The sequence below is a fragment of the Pleurodeles waltl genome, chromosome 5, assembly GCF_031143425.1.
Source record: "Pleurodeles waltl isolate 20211129_DDA chromosome 5, aPleWal1.hap1.20221129, whole genome shotgun sequence".
Taxonomy (NCBI): Eukaryota; Metazoa; Chordata; class Amphibia; order Caudata; family Salamandridae; genus Pleurodeles; species Pleurodeles waltl.
This window is the reverse complement of record NC_090444.1, coordinates 956745244-956773213: the sequence shown is the minus strand read 5'-3', so window position 1 is coordinate 956773213 and position 27970 is coordinate 956745244. Positions and strand designations below refer to the sequence as shown.

The following is a 27970-nucleotide window of genomic DNA, read 5'->3' as shown; positions in this document are numbered from 1 at the left end:
CATGTCCTGAGAGCGAAATACTGCCAAATTTGTTTTTCACTATTGCAAGGCCTATCTCTCCTATTGGTTATCATGCGGATTGCCTTTAAATATCTTTTAAGCGCAGTTTCACATTGGGAACAGATAGAGATGTGGGATTTGGGGTCTCTGAACTCACAATTTAAGAATACATATTTTGGTAAAGTTGTTTTTTAGATTGCAAGTTTGAAAATGCCGCTTTTAGAAAGTGGGAATTTTCTTGCTTAACCATTCTGTGCTTCTGCTTGGCTGCTGAATCCACGTCTGGGTCAGACTGATTGTTGGGCTGGTTGCGAATTCACTCTAGACAGTGACACAAAGGGAGCTGAGGTGCGTCCTGCATATCATGATGAGTCTTCCTGGGCTAGAGTGGGTAGGAAGAGCCAACACTGCATTTGAAAGGACTGTGCCTGCCCTCACACAATACAGTCTCCAACCCCTAGAGTCTGGGGCAGGGCAAGGAAGAAGCAGGGTCACGTGCACTACAAAGACTTTCCTTTCAAGTTTGCCTACTTCAAAGGCAGAAATGAGCATAAGTATTGGACTGCTGACCCCACAATTTGAGAACACTTCTGGATCAAGAGAAACCTCTGCCAAGGAGAAGAGCTGGGAGGAGGAGTACTGCTCCTTTGCTGCTTCTGCCTTAGAGAGGACACAGACTGGACTTTGCTAGGTATCCTGCTTTTAAAGTTTCTCAAAGAGCTTGGACTGAGCTTTTTGCCTGTAAAGAAATCTCAGGGACATCAAAGACTTCAACTGCCAGGACCTGGCCTCTCTTGCTGAAATCCCCTGACTTGCCAAGTGGTACCACATCCAGTCCCTGTGCCCCTTGGAAGGAGACGCAGGTAGAACCTGAGAAAGAAATCCACGCCCTGGAGCCAAACAGCATTTAAAAATCGACGCAGCACCTGCACTACTGCTAAAAATAGACGCAGCGCCGGTGAAATCCATGCATCACCAACTCAGCGTGGATTCATCATTGCTGTGCATCTGGATTTTCCATGCATCATCTCTGGGCATCAAAATCTTCCACATCATCGCTAAGGCCTGAGGCTGCTTGTCTGGAACTAGACGCATCCTTTCCCCGTGAGGAAAGAATTGATGCAGCGCTTACCCGGAAGAGAAAGAATCAACATGCGGCCTCACTTGCGAGTAAGGAATGGACACATTGCTTGCTTTTCTGACGCACGGTCGCCCGTGCAGCTTCATTTTTGTTGCGTACCAGGAACTTTGAGCTAAAAAAACAACAAAAAAAACACATGCATTGATTCCTATAGATTAAGACTCTTTATTTTAAATATTGATTTCTTTTCTAGTGTATGTTGGATTTTTGTTCTTTTGGTCTTGTTTGGTTTAGATAAATATTAGCTATTTGTCTAAACTGGTGTGGAGTACGTTTGTGGTGTTTTCATTGTGTTACTGTATTGTTTGTGCAAACACTTTACACATTGCCTCTGAGATAAGCCTGACTGCTAGTGTCAAGCTATCAAGGGGGTGGTCAGGTGTTATCTGAGCTGTGTATCTCCCTTACCAGACTGAGGGTCCCTATTTGGACAGGGTTCAAACTGACGGCCAACTACAGACCCTATTTCTAACACTGTCCTTTCACTGTTCGCTGGCACAACATAGATTTTATTATCAGTCTACTGTAACGTTTTTTTAGAGCTACAAATGCATCACCTACTTATTTTACCAAAAAGGTATTGCCCTGAAAAAGCATGCTTACGACTTCAAGCCTAAAATAATGCCTTTCATACCTTTGGGCTTCTTTTCGATATAATCTCGCATGAGATTGGTTTCTTTACATTTTTTACTAATGCCTCGGATTCACATCAAAAGTTTCTAGAATATCTTCTCAATGGTACAGCCAAGCTAGCCAGTGTTCACAGAGTGCACTCCATTCAACTCAAGGACTCTGACTTCTTACTTTTCCCCAGAGTTACCTAGTTTTTACTTCTTCTCTCAATAGGCACTCAGAACACAGCCTTGTCTATTTGTTCAAGTAAAATAAGATCCACCAAAAAAAAAATAACAAACAATGTTTTCCTTTTTCTACTAAGTATAAATGCAGCCAGAAACGCGGAAGGGGACAAAAATCCATTAATTTTCAAACAAACCAGTTTTCAACCAGATTCTGAATAAAGCAGTTTTTCTCTCTCATGTCTCTTATGTGTAAGCCTTGCTTCTTTTGTTGATTTTCCTTCAGAATTGACAACTTTGAGGTAACATCCTCAGGTTGTAAAAGGTAACCCAAAGACACAAAAGAGTTAAGGAAGATAATGAGTTTCAAGTCAACATCATGTAGAAATATCATCAGACACAGACATTGCCAACAAAATCCCCAATGCTTTATTTGTTTAGGTTACTAATTACAGTTCTGGATGCAGTCACTTAAACATGGGAGACTGCAAAGTGCACATATTTATCAAACAGTGCTGCTGAAGTTATATCAATATTCAATTGCCCTAACTTATAATTGATAAATATAAATCGACTAAAACAGCATTTGCTCACCACACAGCTGTATGCCATTACCTTTGATTATTTGCAGACGGTCTCCAAAGAATCATGATAACAAGTAGAATAGTAGAGAAGAGAAACCTCCAGAAAGCATCATCTACCCACAGCTCCATCCAATCCTATCAAAGGGAACAAAAACAAAAATATGCTAAAGTTGTGGGAAAAATATTTAAGTTACCTACTCCAGTGATGGCAATCTCTAAAGATTCACATTTCTTTGCTTACTTCTCGATGTTAGGGTGGTAATTCTGTTGATTTATTTTTTATATACGGCTGGATTTCTAAAGAGAGATCCAGAATCTGGGCTTTTTTTCTAAACAGTCTATTAGACTTGACATCCTTGGTGTGGTATTCCCCCAAACATTTGCCTTCGCCATCTAACTTTGCAGAACTTGTTTTTGTTGGCAGTAGGACTCTGGGCACATTTGCCCTGCTAACAAACAAGGAATAAGGTGCTTCTGCTCTCCAGTTAGAACATGGTAAAATGACCTATACCCAAGTGGCACATTTCATTTACTTCTAAGTCCCTAGTAAATGGTACTACCTGAACCCAGTGCCTGTAGGTTAGGTGCTACTAGAGGGCTGCAGCACTCATTGTGCCACCCAATACTTTTTTTTAAACCATGTCGCAGGCCTATCACTGCAGTGTGTGGTGTAAACTGTCATTTTGACCTGGCAAAATAAAACTTTCTACAGGCCTAAACTTTCCTTTGTAATACTTATAGGTCACCCATAAGCTAGGTCCTAAAAGTTCTCTCTGGGCACGGTTCATGGTATTTTAAAAGTAGGACATAAGGGTTGAAAGTTTTACTCCTAAAGTTGTTTTTCACTGTTGAAAGGCATATCTCTCCCATAGATACTGGAATTACTTATTACACTTAATAAGTGCTAACTTCTGTTAGGGACCAGACAGAGATGTGCTGTTTATACTTAAATGAATTGTAATTAGAGCTACTGAAATTATGCGGCAGGAGAGAACCAAATTATGCAACAGGATTGACTAAATTATTGCGGCAAACTCACCCAAAATTATGCAGCATGTGGCATGATATTTTATACTTTTAATTCATTTTTGCCCATGGTTATACTGTCTGGTCAAAGATCTAACCTCATTAGTGTCAGTTTAACACATAAATTTAGAAATAAGGAAATGAAAGATGACCAGTTAGCCTTTGTGAAGGGTTTTCTATTGCACGCAAACGCATGTTGCTGCATTTTTAGTAACTTTTGATCTGTTTGAGAAACAATTTTTTTTTAATCTGCAGATTATGCAACAGATGAAGATTTATGTGGCAAACGTGTTAAATCCAGAAGTCTGTGAAAAAAAGCTGTGGCTGCAAAATTGCATGATTCCAGTAGCCTTGATTGCAATTTAAAAGCACCTGTCATGGTTATGCTGGTTTTTGAGTTACTATTCTGAAAATGCCACTTTTAGAAAATTGGCATCTTGCTGCCCAAACCAACTGTGCTTTTCTGTGAGTGCTATGGGTCACGTGACTGTGAATGAATCTGCTATTGTGGTTGTGTATTACTTCAAGACAGTTAGACAAAGGAAACCTACGTGTGAGGGAAGAGGGTTATCCTGATAGGATGGCTGTGGAGGAGGTATACTATGCCCTAATTACAGCTCAAAGGGCCCTGCCTAAAGCAAACACACACACACACACACACACAAAGGTACCAGACACCAGGCCTCCCTCGTCTCCAGCACCCTAGACAGTCTGGAATCAGGACCTGGGGAAGGGGAAGACCTGACCAGAACCAGTTTTGGGAGTATGTCAGCGAATTCCCCCAAACAAAGGTTGGCACCAGGTATTAAAGTGGGATACTCAAACCTATCATCAGAACACTCCTGGACCTGTGTAAGATTTGAAAGAACTACCCTGCTGCATGAGGGAGAGGGACAGCCCTACTGACTGAACAAAGAAAACTACACCTGCTTGCCTTGAACCCAGGATACCCTCAGTGACTACTAGGGTAAGTTGGCTGACTTCTAGGGTGAGCCAGATAAGCAACAAAAAAAAACAAAAAAAAAAACGAATGGAGGCTTCCATGCAACTATCTAACTGACCAGGAGAAGGGTTTGGAACTGCTTGAGCCATGCTGCTAGCGCAAGTCCTGATCCTCAAATGGTGACCTCTCCCCCCAGGTCCTGGGCCCATGGTTAGCATCCGTGCAAACTCCCCCTGAAAAAGAGGTGACATTACAAAGGTTTTGTACTCCTCATGGCAACTAAGTGACCTCTTTGTGCAGAGAAATGACCGTTCATACACAAAGCTCCAGTAGGACTTTCTCTTTGTGCTGGACAGCAACAGCCCACAATGTGAAGCTCAGGGATGACTGGCGTTTCTCGCTACAAAAACAACTGTCCACAAGGCTCAACCTGCTCCTTGAGAGCAATGCAACAGGAACTCTTCATGCTGACTTTAAGAATGCAACTCGTCACCAGGACTACCATGGTCCCTGTATCTGAGCTGCAGTCCAACACGATCGGCAGGGACTTGTAACTTTTCCCTAGTCCAGCATGACCAGATAAGCGTGAATGGTGTTTTGTGCTTCTTGGCAATATTTCAACCTAAAACTTTAGAAACCCATTTCACTGGTACTACTGGTTGGATCTTTGTCACTTTTGTGCCATTTTATATGTTAATTTTTTACTCCATTTTTCTAAATTGGTTTGTAAGTTGTAGATATTGCAAAGAACTTGAATTTTACAACACACACTCCCATAGAAATTGAATATAAAGCTATAAGTTTTAGAATCTCTTCCGAATTGGAGCTTTGTGGTTTACAGAGTTTTACAGGTCTGTTTTATTAAGAAACGGGCATTTCCTATTAAAACACAAGAGGAAATGATGCATACAGCACAAATGTCCAAACAAATTATCTAAAATATTGAACCCAAAAAAGTGAGTATTTACAATGACAATGCCTTCTATAATTTTTCAAAAACGATTACATTTCCTTTTATTCACATATAACCTCCTCCACTTCCTTACTGATTTCCGTCCTTTTACTTAATGGATTATATGTCATAATAAGATTGAAAATGTGCTTGTTAAGGGACAGAATGGGGACAATTAAAAAATATGAAGACCTTACAGTCACAGGCTTTCAACAGCACAGCTATCCAGTAGTAGTTATAAGCATGGATAATTCAGTCTGAAAAAGCCATCATTAACATTCACGGAATGCTTCCATCGGCATCTAACACAACTTCCTGAAAAATACACTAATTTGTCCTCAGTTGTAAGCCTACTATTTCATTATGCCATTCACAGCCATCCCTCATTTACTTAGGTGTCCCATCATATGCCACTCAATTCCATCTTGTACACCATGAGATGAAAGGCAACTCCACAAAGCGCCCCATTACAGCAGTAAAGACCATGATGTTGTTTCACAGAATTCTATAGCAACCTTGTAAATGTACATAACAATCTCACAAGACATCTTTTCCAACACGTTTGCTCCTATTCACTCATGCTGCTATTCAAACAGGGTGGGTTGTGCGCCCCTGATAAGAAGCAGAATTATTATAGCACATAAGCAGTTTGCACACTTTTGTCATCATCCCATACCCTTTCAACCCATGTTGCCATCAAGATTGATAATATGGTGCTGTACCTACTAAACACTGCCCTCTGGGTCCCCCACTAAACGCCCGAAGGAGGGCATCAACATGCAGCAAGCTAAACTTGATTGCTTATTCGCTAGAAACCTTTCCAATCCCCAGAACCTGAGACTACTACTGACTGCGGATTGGAGATTGACCTCACAGCTGGAGTGTCTGAAAAGGTGAAAAGGACTTCTCTTGGTGACCTCTATCCTAATGGTGAATTCCTTACATTTCAGGCTCTGAAGGAGCATCTCCACTGCACATCACTTGACTTTTTATGTATCACAAACTAAGAGCAATGACTAAAACTTTTCATAGTTCTTTCCTTACAGCCTTTTTGCCGCTCTCCGTGCTGGAGAAGCTCATTGGATTTCAATCTTCTAGGAAGCTAACTACATGCTTACACACCAACACACAGGACTACACACCAATATGCTATCCTAGGGCTTGACTGACACGGAAGAACAGTGGCGTTACTGCTGTGCCCAGATGTCTGCCGTTTGGTCACTACAGGCTACTGTGCTTTATACATATAAAGGTTCTCCACAGAACTACCACACCCCAGTGCAATTCTACATCAGGACCACAGGCTCGGATTACGCCTTCTTTCTTCACTCTTTATTCATAGAGCAGCCATTTTGTATAAACAGTCTAGCTTTCACATAAACCCAAGGAAAGTAAAACAAGACATACCAATTATGTCAGTCTCCTTAATATAGTCTCATGACTGTCTATGCACCCTATTTCTTCGCTGCTCCAGCAGCCTTCAATTAAGTCTCCTTGCCTCTTGTAATTACGATTTCTTGGCTTGTATTTGCACAGAACTGTCCTGCTTTTGGGGAAATAGTATTGGGCATTGTAATGTTATTGTTTTGCCTGGTGCTAGGAACATCTCTTTTCTTCCCCAGGTAGGTGTCGCCGCTGGAGCGCCACTCAGCCCTCCTCACGCGGCATTATTGACATCGGGGACTTGCAGGTGCAGTTCTAGCACACCAGCAGCTAGAGGGTGTTTAGATCACAAAGAAGCACTTTGGGCTCTGCGTACGTTGGGTGCTCTGTCGGCAAGCTCAAAAGAGTGTCCCAGGTCATCGCAGAGCCTTGACCTTGCTTTGCCCCTTGCAGCCTGGAGTGTTGACACCCCTCGGGTCTGTATTAGAGTTTTTGTTCTTCTGTTGGGGTTTTTTCGTGTTGGCAATATCGCAAAGACAGCCACGCTCACCGTGGTGGAAGGTCTGTAGATAAACGACCCCAGTAAGGGCAGGAGGGCATTGTTTCAGTAGGTTGTGGGGTGCCAGTGGATAAAAGAAAGGTGCCTCAGGGCTAAAAATCATTAAAGTTATTTGGTTCTCATACTTTGCCCTGTCTTGGATAAGGTTTTTAGGCCCACAGTTGAGCGGTCAGAGTCTAACTGCCACTGTTCCTCAGCTCACAGCAACGCAGGGAGCAGCCCAGGGTGCCTTTTATTATACGAATATTCTAGGGTGAGTGGCTCCCTTCAAGACCCTAACTCACAAACCACCCTAAGTTCCGTAGCCCACCACTGGCCCCTGCTATGAAGGATACATAGGCAACATCCTACAAAGAGGAAGCGGCCTCTTTCATGCCTCTTGATGAGTTTTGTGAGGCAGTAGATGCCTCCATCCAGCAGGCAGTCTTCATAGAACTGGCTCCTTTAGAGGACAAATTGGATCGGCTGGTTCAGGCCCACTGACAAAGTCCCCAAAAAACCACCTGACCAGACGCTGCCCTCTCATCAAGTGGCTAAGCGCCCTCTGGAGTAGGGCATTGATAAAGAAGCTTCTGAGTGTCTTAACAGGCCCTTCCTTCAATCGCAACCTCAGTTGCAGGAGCTGGAACCCCTTGATCTGTCCCCTGAGACCCTGTCCCCAAGGGAGGGCGACAACTCGCAGAATGAGTCTGATGGTTATCCCGACCCTTCACAGCCCCGGTGCCCTTCGTCCAGTGAGGTGTCTATAGCCTTGCAAGACAACTTGATGGAGGCATGTTGGACCCAGATGATTTACTCCTTCCCCAATCTTCCATGCGGTCCCCCAGCGAGAAGGTGGCAGCCTAAGAGGCGAGTTGCTTGAGAAAAGCTCTTGACAAGGAGGTTCGTTCTAGACTGCAGATAAAGCGTCCCCGCCCGTCGCTACAATGTAAAGTTGCTCAAACACCAGAAATTAATGAGAGGATGAATACCTTAGTTGCAAAATACATTTGGGATCCTAAAAAAGGGCATCAACTGCTCTTGTTTGTCATGTCAAGATAAGCTTTTGGATGTCACTGGACCCCTTACTAAAATACCTGACATTACAGAGGAGGCAAAACAATCTGGCTTCCTCATCCCACCTGAAATTCTTTCTGGCTGGGCCCAACGCACACTTATTCTATTGGGGAACGCCAATTGAGCCTTATCGCATAGAGGAGCCAGTCGCTACTTATCAAGGTGGACCCAAAGCTGGGTGACCTAGCGTTCTCTGAGGTGGGACCTGAGGAACAAGGAAGAGTTATTCTGGGACCCTTTTATTAAGGAAGTGGGGAGGTTTGTGCATGTTTTCAATTCCCTTGAAAAGGCACAGGCCTCAATTAGGAAGATTTTTTTCATCCAATATTTTTGGAGGGGCTGGGGGCGCTTGTCTTGCTCTTTCTCATCTAGCTCTTCCCAGAAAGACCAAGGCTCCCATCAAAACCACAGTGGCAAGATCTTGCACGCTGTGGAGGTTTCTACCCCTCCTGTCAGTTTCACAAACTCAGCGAGGCAGAGGTAGCAGTCGTAGCCATCCAAGGATGCTCAGTCTGGAGCAGAGGACAACCTTCCTCGGGTTTGTCATCGACTCAGGATTGCCACTCTGATTCTTCCTGCCAAGAGGAGGAAGATTCGGCACACATTTAAAGGCACGCCATTTACAAGAGGGTCTGTCCTACATCGCTAATATCTCACTCACCGACTAAGTCAATGAAGAGATGAGGTGGTAGCTAGATCAAATAGAGGTTTGAAATGGGGGCTCTTTTCAGGTACAGTCCCGATCTGGTGATCGAATCCAACACCAATCCTTCTAGTTGGGGGGCCAGTTGTGGATGTGTATCCTCTGGAGGAAAGTGGTCTTCCGGTGAACGGTCCATGCACATAAATTGTCTGGATTTGCTGGTGGGGTCCTTTGCGGTTTGCTGCTGGACGAAAGACAAGTCAAGTGTTCAGTTCTTTGAAGATGGACATTCTGTCAGTAGTAAGGTATATCAATTGTCTGGGAGGGGCCCTGTTCAAGGTTGTTAGAGCTGGCAAAACAATTCTGGAAATAGTGTCATAGTTATGAGATTTCATTAACAGCGGAGTATCGCCCAAAGTGCTCTAACAAGATAGCCAATTGGCACTCCTGGTATCTGCAGGATCTCAGTGCTTGGTAGCTTCATTCAGATTTGTTCAGGATGATTCAGAGGCTTTTGGGTCCTTTTTCGGTGGACATGTTTGTCTCTTGTCTCAACACTAACCTGACCTGGTTCTTCAGTTGGAAGCTGGACCCGCAAGTGACTGATGCCTTCCTGCTGGACTGGAACGTGAAAACAGGCTATGCACCCCCGCTGTTCAAAATGCTGATGAGGTTGATGGCTCAAGTGTGCAGACAAAAGGCACTGCTGATGGTGATTTTACCATTGTGGAAGCCTCAAGCATAGTTTCCAGTGATGACGGCATGGTCTTCGGATTCTCCAATCCATCTAACCCGGAAAGAGGACATCCTTCAGGATCCACAGGGGACTCATCACCACATGGTTCCAGAGGGGGATTTAGCTCTTATGGCATGGAGGAAAACCTGAATAGGTGGAAGATTCAAGGACTTTCAGAGGCAGCTCAGGGTCTCCTCTCCAAAGCTTGGGCAGCTGGGACAAATAAGAGATACAAGTCCCCTTTGAGCCTGTGGCTGCATTGGTGTTTGCAAAGGGACATTGATCCCTTGGAGTCAGGAATTGTGCATATCTTGACTTTTTTGTCATTTCTGATTCTGGAAGGAATGACTTACAGGGTGAACACCTTTCGGTCAGCCATTTTGGCAGGCCAATTGCCCATTGAAGGTCTTCCAGTGGGAGAACATGCATTGGTGGAAAATTGATGAGAAGTGCAATTATCGGTTCCTTCTGAACCCCGGTATACACCCTCATGGGATGTCAATAGGGTTCTACACCTGTTTCAATCTTGGGCACAGAATAAATATCCAGGAAGGTAAGTTAGCAATGTTAATGCAAATGGTTTCTTGCCAAAGAGTGTCTGATGTCAGGGCTCTGGATATTTCGGGGAGAGTTTTTACCCTGGATGTGGCGACATTCCATATTTCTAGAAGGACGAAGGGCCATTCCAGGTTGGTTTCCTATCCTTTTACTCAGAAACCTAAGTTGTGTGTTGTCAGACGTCTCAAGGCTTATGAAGCCGCCATGGAGGAATTTCAGCCAGCAGGAGAGCAACAATTGTTCATCACTCTACCTAAATCGTTTAAGGCGGTTTTGTCCCCCACCATTGCTCATTGGGTGAGGGGCATACTTCAGGAGACTGGAATTGACATTTCCATTTTTGGAGCGCACTCTACGAGGGGTGCAATGGCTTTAAGGCTTTTTTGTTAGGCACTCACCTGGAAGACATTTTGAATGCAGCTGACTGGTCTACAAACTCAACATTCAAGACATTCTACTTTAAGCCCATGGTTTACATGGTGTCCCTGATAGTGGACGAGCTTTTAAAAATCATATTCCGAGCCTCCAGTCCTGACATAAATGAAAAATGTCCTAGCTATCATAACAGAAAGTTCCAATTCTATTAAGGACACAAAGGCGAAGATTATTCCCTCCTGTATAAATATTTTTTTATGCCCACCCCTTCTGCACTTCACGTTTCCAGGTGGGAGAAAGGATCACCTGTTAAGGTATTAGTAACTTTTCTATTAATTTATCAGTTGGGAGGTTTCTTAGTTTGTTATGGTCAATGCGTTTTGCTTGGTCTATCAAGTTGTATTGTTTTCGATTAGCAGATATTTTGCACATATTTGTAATGTTCATTATGGCACACGGACGTTACAAAATTGTCTCTTTTGAAGGGAATGAGGCTTCTAAGCAGGACTAATTGGGTGAGTTGTTTGTTTCACTTGAACGGTTCCTGTTGCACGAAGAAAGAGGGTGATTGGCAGAGTTGTAGGACTATATTCAAGACACCGTGACATGATTGATTATTTCATGTGTTACTTTCCCTGGGTTTATGGGAAAGGTAGTTTGTTTATACAAAATGACTGCTGTATGAATAAAGATGCAATGTGTGCTGCAGACTAGGGACGCAGGTTTCCTACATTTGGCGTTGAGGTGTCCATCAATATCTGACAATTGACCTCATTGCTGATTTTCACATTGCAAGGATCCCACTGGTTGCAGTCCTGGGGTGGATCAGGAACGCCCTTGCTGACACCCAACAACACACTACAATCCTTCTGTTGCTTGCCAATCGCCAATGCAACGGGGCCAATGTGTGCCCCACCCCCAACTGGGTGAAAGATGTTGCCGATTGCCAAGAACAGCTACCTACTTGTTTGACTCATGCCAGCAAATCCTGCCCTAAGGAAACCTGGGGATGGGTGGGGACGTTCCTGGCCATACAGGAGGACTGTGGGCTCCTCGAGCCTCCTGGGAGACCCCCTGGTTCCCCATTGACACACTCTATGGTGCGAGCCAAGAGATGTCTCAATGGCTCTGCATGGGTTAGTCCCTGTCCAGATGGTCATAAGTGTCACCTCTGGCTATGCTACAATGAAGCTCCCCCTCCTGCAATCTCGTGCTCGGCCCAGCTGGTCAACTACCACGCACCAGCACACATATGCTGCACTGTAGTATTCAGTGATATGTAGGGCTTGAATGTGGTTGTATGAATGAGCAACTGGTTATTGATGTATTTGTAAAAATAAATGGCCTGTTAACTACCAACTCCAGTGTACTGTTCTATTGTACTGTACTGGTTCTTCCTTTCAAACAATAAATAATATGCTAAAAAACAGAAACACAACATGATGTTCTTTGGGTAATCCTCATATGCAAAGTCAAGGACCAGAAGTGATTAACTCCCCTAGAAATTTAGCGCATGTCAAATCAGAAACAAAAGTTTAACAATTTAAAACAGAAAAATGTGTGTTATGAACAGTAAGATATGTGTTCTCAGTCTAAAAGTATCCATCTTCCTCAGCAACCATGGCTAGAAAGCTGGCAGCCCAAGACTGGCCAAAAGTCTAATGATCAGCATGAAGGCTGAGCTTTGCAAAGGGGACTTCACCGCAGGGAGTACCTTTAAAGATTAAATCTGGACTTGAATTGAGGAGAGGGTTTGAGAATGTGAAGGATGACATGCATGTATGGTGGCATGGCTTCATGGTGAATATCAGGAAAACTGTGCCCTGTCAAAAACAACAAAGTTGTCCAGTGCACTAGTTCAAACAAGGCAGGAACAGGTATTATTACCTTGTGATCAGGAAAGCAGTGATTTGGGGAGTGACCTTTCTTTTCCCCCTGCTAATTGTCACAAAGCACAGAAGAGGCCCTTCCCATTTTCACAAATACCTACTGTGGATCTGGGGCAACAGGACAGGCTTTGGTCACGATTTTTAACTAATTTGCATATGCAGTGCTAGCTAGCTATCTTGAAGAGTAATGATAATCCCACCACAATAGAGAGTAATTGGACAGATTTTGATAGCACAGATATCCAACAAGTCAATGAAAACAGAAAGGTAATTTGTGTGGACATATCCTTATGCAAAAGGTTGCTCTGCAACAATAGAGGGGTTGAAGAGTTGGTGTGAACAAACTTTAACTCCCCTTGGTGACCTCTAAAAGTCATTAGGAAACTACAAAGCCATTGAATGAGGTGTTAAATCCACTGACAAATATTGAGAATATTCAACCATCAGCTTGCAAGAATCAACAAGTGACTTTGCTAGAAAACAAGTTAACAGGAAAAAGGATGTCACAAATGAAATGGAAAGTCTGCACCCATTCAAAATGAAAGATCTTTTTAACCCCCAAAATGTGACCGGGATGCAATCAGTCCTCATTAATAGGGTGAGAAATCGACAAATAGTTCAGTGACAATAGTGTATCACTGATCTGGCGCAGAGCACAAATAAAGAAAGACCTTGCAAAACAGCTGAGGGAAATCAGATAAAACACCTTGCTAAGACAGTTACAAAAATCAACAGGAACACGGCTGGTAGTAGTGACCATGGAAGTAGACTGGAATCAGGAAGAGATTGATACCCTCTATGAGGGGATAGAAAGCCCATGGAGTAGGATAAAAAAGAGGCCCAGCTGCAAATAAATTCAGCTGAAAAGGATTACAATGCATCTGATGCAGTCCTATATTGAGAGTCAGAGTATTGCCTATTTTTTTGCTACAAGATTCTATTTCATATTTCCAGGAGTCTACCATGATGGACGTTAAATGGTATTGGCTAAGACAGTCTGTCCTTCCAGACATTTAAGTGGAGTCCATCAGTACTGCAGAGGGGGTGAACGGGTTGAGGGAACAGGATTACATTCTACAGAGGATCTAATGGCCAATGCGAAAGACAGAAATGTTGGACCTTGATCTCCATGATGCACAATCCAGCATGAGCAAGCGTCAAAAATTGTCCTTGCCCATTCACAGTGGAACATTAGACTTGTTTAACCAAGTGGTGAATAAAATATTTTTAGAATGCAAGTCATTTTAAACTGCTACAAATGTTGAAGGCCCAAATTATCTCCGTGCCAGACAACAATCTGTGGTATTTTCCAGATTTCTTCTATCTTATTTTCTATGTGGAGTCAAGGAACTACATAAATTCATGGCTAAAAGCAAGGAACATCAGATGCCCAAACAGTCCTTTGTGTATAAGTGTAGCCATCCATGAATTTATTTAAGCAACATTTGTCTAACGGGTCCTACAGACACCAATCTTTTTTTTTTTTTTTTTTTACATTGAATGCATGATGGTCTCTTTAACCTTCCTCTAAAATGCTGGAATATCTGCAAAGTGGTCATGTGTCAAATAAAAAACGCATAACAAGTTCTGGATTATTAATGAAAAGCATTTCACATGTTGAGACTTCAGTTGGGTTTTCAAAAACAGTAACACTATCAGTCCTAGAAGGCAAACAGCCACTGATAAAAACACCTAGACTAGTTGAAGGGTTTCACATGATATGAGGACATTAGAAGCCCTTTGTCACATCTCAGCATCATTTCAGAAACTCTACTTACCACTCGCAGGGCTAATGAGTAGTAAAAGCACATGCCAGGATCACCTGCAAAAGGCCACTGAGAACACAGATTTCCTTCTGAAAAACTGGTAAGGTTGGTTCAGAAATTAGCCATGTATCAGATAACTGACAATTTTTTTTTTGCACAGTTCACATTCAAGCTACATCAGCCTTATATATATATTGATGTGCCGCCCTTTATATCCTGCTGCCTGCCCTGTATCTTGCTTTTTATTTTGACTGACTTCTATATTGCCTTCTTTCTTTCCTTTTATATTTCCTGTTTTCTACCTTGCCTTTTTTCCTTCCATCTTGCCTGCCTACTATCTTTCCTTGTTTCTCGGCTTCCATCTTGTCTGCCTTCTGTCTCGCCTTCCTTATTTATTTCCTTCTTTCTTTTTCCTTCCTTTAGCCTTTCCTTCGTCTCCTAATTTTCTTTGTTCCTTTATCCCTCCTTTTGCCTTTCCTCCTTCCCTTCCTTCACTCTTTACTTTTTCTTTCTTCATTCTTCCCTCTTTTCTTCCTTACCTCCATTCTTTCTTTCATTTTGTTCTTCCTTTTTCCCCTCTCTACTTCCCTTCATTCTTTCTTTCTTCTTCCTCTCCTCTTTATTCCTTCCTCGCATCCTTATCCTCCCCTTTTTTCTTTCCCTCCTCATCCTTTTCCTTCTTTATTTCTTGAAGGCAAGAGGCTTTCAGCCAATGTCAGACGAATTAACTTTTTTAGTCTGTTGACGCAGATATGCTAATTAGAAATTATTAATGAATGTATGTGTTTTGATTAACAAAAGCTCATTGAGAAATTAATTGTAGAGAAAATAATGTGCATGTTTGAAAATGTGCCCACGGAGAATGGCAGCCACTTATACGTAAGTTGTACCAAAAAAATAACAAAAAATGTGTGAAAAAATGAAAATGTATAAGAATAATGTAGTAATATGTCATGTTGAGCTGTATAACCTATGTTTTGCATTATATCGTAGAAGGTAACTTAGCTGAAGTAGTGGCCTACTTGCCAGGCCTCATAAAGAAGCAGAATCAATAAACATACAGAAGTTACTGGTGCCTGTGAACTGTCCATGAACCGTGTGCTTAGCTAGCATTTTCTGCAATGTACCTACGAACAGGAGATGAGGGACTACGAAATGTAACAAGTTTGATGTAAGACAGACTCGATGTACTTTCCCAGGACTTGAACAATAGAAGCACTGACTGGAGAAGCATATGCAACATTTTCGATACCTGATGAGCCGGATGATGAGGGCATCATACAGCGAACCAATCAACTAACTGGGGATGGAGAAATATTAGAACTCAAAGATTTGTAAAATTAATATTATAGGTTACAGTTATATCTGCCGATTGACTGACCAATTAGAAATTAGGGGATGGACTGAAAAACCCTAATAAAAAGTCATGACAAGGGGAGAAAACTTCAGAGTTTAGGGAGATGTAGCAGATGCGAGGGCAAAATTCAGAAGCAACGGGTGAATGCTGAGGACGTTAGGATACGCGGTTCGAGATTCTGTCATTGGGCTCATACTCTTGAGAGCCTGAATCGTGGCTGATCTATTGATGACCTGAAGACGAAGATTGACTTTGTTGCTGATCCTTTCTGTGGATAGGTAGCTATGACAATGTGACTGACTAATTGTGCCTTTTCTTTTAGGTACCAACTGCGCTGTTTTATAGTTTTCCCTTCTAGCTAGATGTTTTCCAAATTCACATTTTTCTCTTTCTAAATTGTTTTTGCATGAAATCCCACATGCTGATGCTAATCTGGGTTAGGTAGGTTTCTTTTTGGGTGACGTTGACAGTGACAAATGATTGACGAATTGATTGCTGAACTCTATTAATGTAGTTATATTCATTTTTGTTGGCTTACGCTAAGGCTTTTGATCATATCTTTTCTCAAGTTCTGATTAGATTGTGTTATTGGTGGTCGCTAATAAACTAATTCTGAGCTGATTGAATAAAGTTTGAATTGATCAAATGCATTAGAAATGTAATTAATAGGGAACTAAAATTTGTTAAACGCTTTATTGAGGTGTGTATATCCATGAAATGTTGGTCATAATTGTCTATTGACTAATGTTTTTCTTAGTGGTTATTGATTGATTACATTGATTACTAATGTCACTGATCATTACATGACTAGGATACTCCACCCGATACAAAAGGTTCATCGCCTATACGATTCCCCTTGTAAGTTTACTTATTAAGGACCAGGCACGTTTTCAGTCTGTAAGCCAAGCCCTTTTGATTTTACTAAAATTATTATGTGTATAACTGAGTTACCGATAGGGGCTCCCGACAGACTTCATTTATTAGGCTGTGGTTGGTGCCATTCACATTTTTCGTCCACCCATTCCAGCATGAATTAAGGGGCAATCTATCAACACAATTCAGGCACTGGTTAACTTCACTACAAGTTTTTGCATGGCACCCTTTCACAAGTTTCCTTCTGTGCCAAAGAGTGCAACAGTATCTTTGTCATGCAGCAAATTATTTGTTTTTTTAAATTGATGATGGCCCGGAGTATTCCCAAACAAAGTTTTGCAAAAAAACATGATAAACAAAAATAAGAACTGCCAGAAGGCTGGCAGCCAACGCCAGACCTAGTGGCTTTGACAATGCTTGTTTTCTTTGTAGTGTAGGTGGGCAAACGCCAGGCACTGAGGAATATGCAAAACAGAGACCACCTATTGATCCCTTGAAATCATGAAAGGTGTAGCCATGTAGAAGAGTACATGTTTGACTTAGGATGTGTGTGGATGAGAACACTGCACTTTACTAACGTAGAAGGTGTTAATTACAAACTTGATACCATATAGTGGTTTGTCCACTGTTTTCTCTGCTCAATCAATAATCCATATAGGGTGATGAAAAAGAGAACCAAATCATAGGTGGTGCATTCCTCCCGCAGTCGAGTCCACTGCACTGGTAGTGCTGGTCCACACTACATCTGGGGTATTCATGATGGCCCTCGCACTACAAGGGCACAGAAGTTGGCACTGAGTAAATCAGCTAATGGTCAATGTGTGTAGTGCTAAAACAAATAGCCTTGTCCTCTGTTATCTCGATTATAAACTCGAGGATGCAATGTTTTAGAAGTTTTGTAGCATCTAGCAACAGGTAGGAAATTCGAAAAAGTGGAGAAGAGAAAGGTGCAGAAGCTGTAGAAGTGAATAGCCAAGTCTTAATGCTGAAAACTCCTTGATTATTAGTTTTCGTTCTTTTAAATGGAGACTTTTTGCTCTCATTTTTAGAAAAAGGTAAGTCTTGTGCCATAGAGAGACGGAAATGGTGTGTGCCACAAGAAGCAATAAAGACAGGTTAGTATTTTTGCTTTAAAAGAGGATGTCTCTGGGCAAACAAACCAGTGGGTGAGAGGACAATGACTGCCTATAAGACAAAACGCAGAACATTAAGAACTAAAAATGTTATTTGCCTTTCACATGTCTGCTCAGTGGCAATATGACATGACATCAGATAGGTCTGGAGATTTAGCCAACAGCATGTTGCAATGTGGGCCTTGTAGGTTTGCTTTTAGCACTGATCATGGGATATAAATCCAGCATGCAGAGTGCTGCTGGCTATAATGCCAGCATTTCTAAGATGGGCAACAGCAGTAAAAAAAAACTTCTTTCTAGAAGAGGTACACCTTAGATAGAACAGTGCAATTTTCCCTCCTTGATGAGACATGCAAAGCGGTGGGGGTGATGAGGGGATGGTGGCACAAACAATCAGGACAGGTACAAATTAGGCAGTAGCAATGCCAGCTTTGCTTTCTCATGAATAAGTAAAGCAGGGCAGTAGCAAAGCTAGCTTCTATCTCTCACAAAACACAGCAAGTGGTGTCTTTCATGCCCAGCAGATCAGATCTAGCTTTGCTGAGTACAAGCATTTATCACTCACAGATATATGTGAAGTTAATGTGACATGCAGGTCACAGATAGAATTCTGAAGTAGCTACTTAACTCACTGAGAACATCATACAGGCAGACAAGTTAGTGGATATGAGCGATCTGACACCACTCTCACTTTAACCATTAAAAAGCAGAAATGCTGGCTAAAATATTAAAGAGATTCTGGAAACAAAAAAACAAAAAAAATCAGAGAATGGAACCTGTGCAAAAAGGTATCATTTCCTCACCATCTAATAGCTGCCAAGATAAACTTATGTACCATTGTGGGTGCGTAGATTTTGTATTAATATTTTCTTCATACGTAGTCATGCTTATACTTCAATGTATAGAGTATTACATGCTACATTTTATGTATTATGTAGAATGTGGTTTCTTAAATTGGCCACCAGCTAATGTGTGGCCTACATGAAAACTAACTGCAAAAATTCAATGTGATGTTAAGAGTTAAGATGTCTTTTGTAGAATTTAATTTCTGAAATAATACGAGCATTTTCTTGTTCTCTGCTGGGCCTCATGCAGACAAGGCGTCAGTACATGCTTATCTAATTTCTTGATGTTCTTGTAAGGGATACATTAGTGTATTCACACGTCTGTTGCTTAAACAGACTCCATTCACTGCTTTCACATATTTGCTTGTAGTTATGTTACTAACTCGGATGCTCTTTCCGAGGGAAATGGTACGGAAGAAATGTTTCTATATCCTTGATATCACTGTCGAGCAATGGCGCAGTTGGAAATCAGCAAAACAATGGGTCCACAGATGCAGCCGGAGAAGGAAGTGTGCAAGATACATTTTGTATTGGTTCTAGTTTCGTCAGAAGCGTATAACCAATAGACGTAGTTGACGCTAACATTTTGTACAGTTTTTATAATGAACATGAATGTAATTGGTCATCTCTCTCTCGTGTGATAGTTTTGTCCAACTGGACTAGGTTAGTAGGTTTAATATAATGTTAGGGAATTCGATTTTCGGGGCATTGCATTGCTTTCCTGTTCGGGGTTAGACGCCATTATTTCCTGGGTTCCAGAGACTTCACTTCGTGCATCTGGTGTGATCTGTCACTTTGACACTTCATGCTTTGCCAGATAGTCAACTAACATTCTGGTGTTTTTTATTTTCTGAGTTTATTATTCCTGTCCAACACTGGACTAATGCTTTAATGATTTAGCAAACTTACTGTCCAAACTTCTAAACCGTTCCCCTTTACTCTCTTCCTGTCTTGATGCTGACGCTGCTGTCCCCTTGATGAATCTTTTGCTGCCTCCTTAAGACAGGTAATATTAACGAGAAAATGTCTATTAGTTTGTTTTTGTTTTACAGGTACCAGAACTGCTGCTTATTTTATTAGCGCCATAATTAGTTGTTTTTTCTAAATTTGTGTTACTAAATCTTTTGCATGTAGCCCAACATGCTAATGCTAATTAGGGGTTAGTGAGGTATCCCCTCTCATGCTCATGAACGGTATTTGACTTTTTTATTTGTTGGTTCCAATTTAGTCAATTACTCTTGCTCAGATTCTATTGTTATTGATTTTGTGTTTTCTCTATTGAAATAACTATTGTTACAGCATTGATCAAGCTTTGGTTTATTCACCAACTAAATCAGCCTATATTGTTTCTTTACATGTATCAATTGTCTGAGGATAGTTTCTTTGACCCTGGCATTGGTAATATAAGGAAATAAACATATTAACTTCTTATTAAAATGGTGTGGTTATTCATGATTGAATTGATCATGGTGTGTGGTTTCCCTGATTCAATAACGTGTATAGTATTGTTTGATATTTGATTTGACGCCTCTGACATTTCCTTTAAGCAGACTGGTGTCGCTTCATCAACCTCTTGCATGAAATCTGCTATCTAGTAAGGCGTGACTAAAATATAGCCGAGATTTCTGCTTTAACACCATCATACAGATATATTCAGATTGAAATAGCTGAGTTTAACACTGGTCTGTACTTCCTGATGTTTAAAGACCTAAGCAATGGTAAAAGAAATTGCTTCCTAGTTACATCATACAGAAAACAAAGAACATAAGGAATGCAACAGACTTATTAGATATCAAGTCACAAGGGTACAGGTCCAGATCTGATCTACTGTATGTGTGTCTAGGGTAAGAGACTAGAAGGTGTGCAATGCTGAATCTAAATTTGATCAGATTTAAAACCGGATGATGCAGTACTGCATACAAATTGGATTCCAGCTGAGCAGCAGTTGTTTGCAGGTGATTAGTTGTCACACTCTTTTTGCTGAGCTCTAGAGTGTCCTTTCTGCAGCCCATCATAGAAAGATATTCAGCTTTTAATCGCCTCTTTGGTATAGAACCGATGAGCTGTGGATTATGAACATAATCCCACCTCCCAAGCAGGATAAATTGTTCTTTAATGTGTCTCAGCCATGGGACATGGCGGACATTGTCCAATCATAAGCAGTCAATGATTATGTCCTGATTGAGCAGAGTTTCCTGCTTGGACCAGATCAAGTGCCATAGCAACAATGGTGCCAATCTGATGCGATCCTCTAACCGAATCAGCAGGACAAGCATAGATAGGAACACAGGTAGGGACAGATAAGAGTCTCCTCAAAAACACATTCTCTCTGGTCTGTATATGAGAGGTTTTAGCACACACCCAGATCGTAGGTGCAGGCAGAGCTACACCGAGCCCAATAGATGTTGATCAGTACATCCAAGTACCTTTTAGATTAACTTCCTCACAAACATAATAACTGCTTCAATAGCCTTACCGAGCTGGGAGATTCTAACCCTCTTGAGGTACAGCCAAGTAGAGTTGGAGTAAAAAATTACCCCTAGATATGCAAAAGATGGGACACCTAAGATTTTATTACTAAAGAGACGTATGTTTAACCAGAGGGGGCCCACATACCATAATGTGTGTCTTAGCAATGTTCGTTGAGAGACTAAGAATGCTCATGAATGATACAAATCTGTATAGCAGCCTTTGAAGACCCACTGCAATTCTTGAAATTAGGACACAGTCGTCCGCAAATAGAAAGGCAGGAATACCTCTGGAACCAATCCTCGGTACATCTGCCTCCACGTAATAAAAACATGCATTCAAATCATGAATGTACAAGCAAAGCAAAAAGGGAGCAAGTATACAGCCCTATTCTCCCCATGTTTAATCTGAATGAGAAGAGTACATTCACGATTTGACCAGTACCTAATGGAGCCCATCACATCTTCGTGTAGCTTGGCTAAGAACTGAACAAGAGGAAGCTCCACCCCCATATTTAGCATTTTCCTCCCTGAGCAGCGCTCTTAACACAGTAAAAGGCTGAACTCAGGTTCATGATATGTTAGGTGCAGGTAACCCGTTTTAGCCAATGTGTACCTGCTGATAATTGAGTGCATATTTAGGCACTGTTCAACAGTACCAAGGCTTTTTCTGAAACCAAACTGGACAGCAGAGAAGATACCCTTTCCAGCAACCGAAGTCGCCAGCCAATTCAGTAGGATCCTACCCAATATTCTGGCTGAGGAGTCAATTAAAGAGATGGGCCTGTAGCACTGTGAGTTAGCTTTATCACCCTTCCTAAAAATCAGTAGTATGACTGCGTTTGACCAGGACTTTGGCGGGCCTGCCATCAAGGAACTCCTTAAGAATTTGACAATAGGAGAAGCACATAAAGACACATTGTCTTTGAATAGATCAATCTGAAACCCATCTGGGTCAGGGGCCGTACTGCTGGGACTGTGCTTTAGTGCTGATATAACTTCCACTAAGGTGATAAGAGCCAATTCATGAGTGCCTTGGAGAAGACTAGCCACCATGGGATCAATAGTTATCTAAATCAGAGCTAAACCCTGGAATAGTGCTCGACCCACTTGTGCTGTGGTATGCTGGCATCCAGAGGAGTATTACCAGTATCTCCAAAAAATGGGGCGTTATTAACGTTCTAGAAGAGGTAGACGTCACTCTTGGTACTTGCTACATATGGGGGGAATCTCTAGTAGTACTCCAATGTTAGCATTTCATTTGTGGCCCCTCATATGCATTCAAGGTGCAAACCAGATATAGGTCATCAGCCAAGCATACTAAGTACTAGTTTCGATTTCTGGCTACCATGTTGGCTGAGAAGACACTAGGTTCCACCAATGCACATTTGCGGGAAATGCCTCTATTGCGATTGACTACAATGGGAAACATGAAAAAGGCAGGGCAAAACTGGACTACACCTAGAGATAAGGAAAGGACCAAAGGTTTATGATCGCTCACACAGCTATTTATAGTAAAAAAATAAAAAAAATAAAAAAATCAACTACCTTATGTCTAAATTTCTCAGAGAAAATTATATTATCAGACTCCTGGAGCGCTTCCCAGTGAAAGTAATCTGTTTGGTTATGGGAGAGGGAGTGAAGTCTACTGCTTATAAAAGTGACTGCCTACTAATCAATGCACTGAGAGCTCACCACAGGGGGTATGAACGAAGTGGGAGTAAACCTCCTTAACACAGCCATCATTACCACATACAGATGATTTAGAAATGGGGCACAGCCTGCAATTAAAACCTCCTGCCCAAACAGGAGGCCCCTTTTAAAGTGTTCTGAACCATAGCAAGATCTCAGTCCAGTGAATCTTTAATTACTGTATTAGATGGGTTAAAATTGTTATGGTAAAAATGAATAATAATAAGTAGTTCCAAAGACTCTGAAGACTAGCATCTAAGCTGAAAATGTGGTGAGTCAAGACTTGCTTTAAGAAACCTGACGTCTAATGAGGTAGAAATTAGCGTTCGTAAACCACCCCTATGATGAACCATTCTAGAGTTAACAGCTGGCGTGAAAACAGATACAAACCCACCAACAAAAGATATGACAGTTACTAAAAATGTCACAAAAGGCTGGTGTATTCACTTTGAGAGTCCTGCTACATTCCAGAAAAGGCAGTCCAGGACTTGACGTAGATACAGAGGAGACCTCAGGGTTGTGTGAAATGGATTGGTCTAATCATACAATGGTTCTTATCCAGGCCCATATCTCGGGCTCTCGAACCTTTAAGGGGAACTGTTATATCGAGCAGTCTGGCCAGAAGGCTTACAGGTCCAGAGGAAGAAGAAACTTGGGTGGCTATGTTGGCTCGAGTGTCCCCCCTTCCTTCCAGTTTGCCTGTTTTCCAGGAACTTGGTAGATATTAGTTTTAACACACCTAGATGGAGACATATTACTAAGTTAGTCTATATGGTCAGGTGAAGAGAAGTAACTCTGGGTCGAAATGGAAAAATGATAACTCCTGGGTACTATAAACTGGGCAGGTCTAGGAGTCACCGCAAATTGGGGCTGGTAGAAATAACCTTGAGGTACCACTGTGATTTTGGGGTAAGAAGCACCATCAATTAAAAACTTGTTTAAAATATGAACTAATAAATGTAAATCCCTAAAGTTAAAAACACAGTCCTCGATTCCCTTTTCGGCTTTGACCAACACAACTGTCCCTTACCACCTTTATGATATTCGAGACAAAGTATCACAACTGTAGGGGGTCCCACTTCTGCTCAGCCAGTTTACCACTAGGGGCCTGATTTAGATATTGGTGTCCGCAAAATCTAAATTGGGCCCTTTGTTCTTTAATTGAGTAAACTCCTCAAACTGGTTATGAAATAGCTTAGGGGCATTCTTAAGGACTATTGCATATATGAGGTAGCCTCTGGAGGGCGCTGCAAAGTATTTCAAAGTCTTGCTGCCTCGCCTCGAGTGAAACCCTTCCTTAGACAAAGCCAGAGTCCAACACTTCCTTATCTCAACTTTCTCTTAGTTAAATGTGCAAGAATCTTGAAGAGTAAGGTTCAGTCTGAGATGGATCTCTTGTAGTGGGCCATTCAATTCATTGATTATGGTGTAACCTGAAGACCGCAATTATCTTTACTAGCCATACTGTTATTCCCACTTAGCCCTGCAATGGAACTAACGGGGGGATGGATATATATGTGTGTGTGTGTGTCACTGAAATCACAAGTATTGGTATATGCTTTCCCTGATTTGTTGCTTAATGCTAGAGCAGGACACAGGGTAATCACGTTCCTGTCAGAATCTTGAGCATCTCTTGGTGGCCCCAAGCCTTTCTTCAACGCTTTCAATTTCTGTGTGAAGAGCACCCGTGCATTGGTGAGGAAACTGGTTTTACTTGTCGTGAGAGATCGAACCCTAGAAGAGGGCAAATATGCAACAGATTTCCTTCTGCCCACCACTGAGAGTCCCCACCCAAGACACTTGAGAAAACCACACAGTCAATGAAACAAGATAAGGTCAAACAAAATCAAAAGTGGAAGGCCAAATAGGGTGGCCCAGCCCAGCCTCTTTCGGCCGCAGACGGGCCTGCTCTTGGCCTGTTCTTCGCCCGGGCACATGGTTTTTCGTATATTAAGTTCCCATTACCTACTAGGACATTGTTATTTGCAGCAGGTCAGCCATAGCATTAAATAACTATGCTCTAGAAAGGCACACAGGTGCCAACCTGGCCAAAAAAGTTTACTGAATGTATGCACACCAAAAACAGTGCAATCCCATCCTGAGTGCTGCACCTGTTCAACATTTTGAGGCCCAACAGTAAGTGAGGTATTGATATTCCCAGATGAGAAAAGTTCCATTACTGGACTTAAATACTAATTGAAATCCAGTACTAGCATTTTGGCAGCAAGCACTTGATGGTGGAAATTTACATGTAGATAATTTTATAAGCTCATATTAATGTATGGTAAACATTTCTGCAATCAGCATCTTTAATCAGTCTCCACAGACTATATTTCTGGGCGATACTTTCTCCTTAGACTAGGGCTGAGGAGCACTCTTCAACTATGGTAACACTGAATGTTAGTTCCTACGGAGAGGTGCATTCTCAGGCTTTATGAACTTTGCTCTCTATTTTTACATAAAGATCACAAACATTACCTGGGAAAGGCATCTCAAAAATATTTGTATACCCCCAGTTTGATCAGTACTTCTAGGATTCTAACAAGTCCAAAGCTCTAAATTCTCTAAACTCTTTATGGTTCACAGCAAAAAGATATATTAACTATTTACATAAACACTCAAATTAAAAACTAAGGGCCTGATTACAACTTTGGAGGGGGTGTTAATCCGTCCCAAAATTGACGGATATACCACCAGCCGTATTACGAGTTCCATAGGATATAATGGACTCGTAATACGGCTGGTGGTTTATCCGTCACTTTACCGTCACTTTTGGGACGGATTAACACCTCCTCCAAAGTTGTAATCAGGCCCTAAGTAACCAAAACCCAACCAATCATCACAAGTCTCATAACATAGTCAGTAATTTGGTAAGTCTTGAGCCGGTCACGTTTCTACTCTTAGCGAAGAGAGGGCCATAATGAACACCACCCACCTTAAAATAGAAAATCTTTTTACCATATCTCTGTATCTTGTTAAATGCAGAGGGACAGGTTGATTCAATCTTTTTTATCCTCCCATTTATGTTAGACTTCACATTCCATCTTAAACAGGAAGACGGAACCTTGCAAACTATGTTCCATGTCATTGCATGTAGCATTACCTGATACTTATTGTGTGCATCATTCAAAATAAAATTTGTCCCCAGCTTCTGAAGCTCCATGAATGCAAATTTGGAAACAAAGAATATGATAATCAATGGAAATGCTTATGGACAAGTGAAGATTGGCTGGAATTTTGTAGCTGCTTACAGAACCACAGCCCAGGGTATCCCTCCTTTGTGCATTTAACTGAATCAAACACGTCAAAATAGAAAATCAACCACTCAGAATGTTCACTAAATCAGAACCACACATGGCCCCTTCATTTAGCAGAGAGGGTAAACAATATCTGAGTAGATCCTTATTGGTAATGCACATGACCATAAAGGACTATACAAAGGAGAAGTCTGGTTAACAAATGTAATTAATATGTTGTGAAAAGAGGCTGCTGACCTGCAGCAAAGTTGATTCCCAAAGATTGAATGAGATAGAAGGTTGGACTCTAAGCCCTTTGATGAACTTCGCCCACTGTTAATTTACACAGTCATACAGAGATCCAAAGGATCATTATACTTCAGTTTTTAAATCTTACAAGTATGGCAGATGACCTGGCTCAAGAACACGTTTGCTTTGTGATGGACTTTCCTGCATTGGTCTCTAGAGCATGTTTGTCTTGATCACTGCATTTTTGAAGTGGGTGAGGTGGTAATCGGGAGGTAGCCAGACTTTCCCATGCCTCCGGTAACCAGTAGTAAATGTGACTATACGTTGGCTGATGTGTTCACAACCTCTTGGAAAGATGCTAGTATTGATCTTCAAAACAGACTAACATTGTTCGCTCACTACAACCTGTTTCCCAGGGAATGTGAAGTCCAACATGTTAACACACATGACACATTTGTATTATGGGCCTCAGCAGTTAATATGTTAATATTATGCACACTGTTTCCATTTGTCTTGAGTACCCAGAAAATTCATGAAGGTCATGTTGGGAGCAAAGTGTTGACCTGGGGTGGATTTTATAAATGCAGAGTCTATAATTTGAAGGTGGATGCACAGCACTTAGTGTTCAGGCATAAGGCACAATCTTGTTGCAGGTATTGATATGAGCCTTCTAGCACTTCCTCAACTCTTTCCAACTTTTGGACCCTCACTCAATCCAATCAACCTCAACATAGAACAAAGCATAAAGATTAGCTCAATATATACTAGTGAGGCCTTTTCAAATTCTCCGACCTAGGGTTAAAATCTATAAAAGTCCTTGCCTCCTTTACCTTGGGGAATCACTCTGGTTTTCCTAGGGTGTCTTCTACAGTTGCTACTGGATCACAATAAAACTATCACACAGCCACTATATGCACCACCTTGATTTTAATCAATCTTGCTTTTCGCCACCTTGAGCTGGAATACACAACTCCTGAAAAACTAATCGCTATCCAAGCTCAATGAGTTTAGAGTCCCACATCTCCACTGCAAAAGTGCACCACCCATCCAAAAAGGTTAGGAAGCCATAGAGCAACTGCTAACAGAGTGCTGACAAAATCCTGTGTCGTCTACCCCACTCTACTGAGCTAGATCATGTTTAAGTGTAAACCAGGCAGTGGCATGCTCCTTGCTTATTTGTACAACCGCACTTTAGCATTGCAATGTGACTATTAAAAGCTGATGTAAAGCATTTGTCAAAATACAAATAATCAAGTGGTGACAGTAGGGAAAGCACTTGTTCAATGATTGAGGACTGGCAAGCTACATTCTTTACCACAATTGGTTATGTTATTATTTGTGTGGCTTCAGAAGAGTCTGTATTTTAGGGGAAGGTGAAGGCGGGACTGTTAAATGAATTACTACTAACTTTGTCCATTATGCCAAGTGGCATTACGAGTAGCAACAAAGGACTTCCACTTCTGTCTTTCTTGGACAAGTTTCTGTGCAGTCCCCCAGCTGTGGTTCACAACCTTTATTTCGGTTTCCACAGTTTGCCTCCAGGTGCTCTGACCTGCTTCTCTTAAATTTTCTTACGGAGTCCAGTGAAGGGCTGTCCTAGTGATACAGTCATGTTTTCTTCTAATGGTGTGTCCAATTCATTTACATCTTTTTCTCATTATGATGGTGTCCGTGCTCTCTTGCATGCATCTTGTGAGCAGTTCCTGGAT

General features: G+C 41.7%; 1 protein-coding gene across 2 annotated transcripts in view; it reads right to left on the bottom strand.

Moving 5' to 3' along the window:
- The window catches only part of TMEM87B (transmembrane protein 87B), a 254806-nt gene that overhangs the window by 81960 nt on the left and 144876 nt on the right, over positions 1 to 27970 (bottom strand). For both annotated transcript variants that reach the window (XM_069235077.1, XM_069235078.1), the window contains exon 15: positions 2554 to 2657. In XM_069235077.1, the coding sequence (XP_069091178.1) occupies positions 2554 to 2657 (104 nt within the window). The remainder of the gene's footprint in view (positions 1 to 2553; positions 2658 to 27970) is intronic.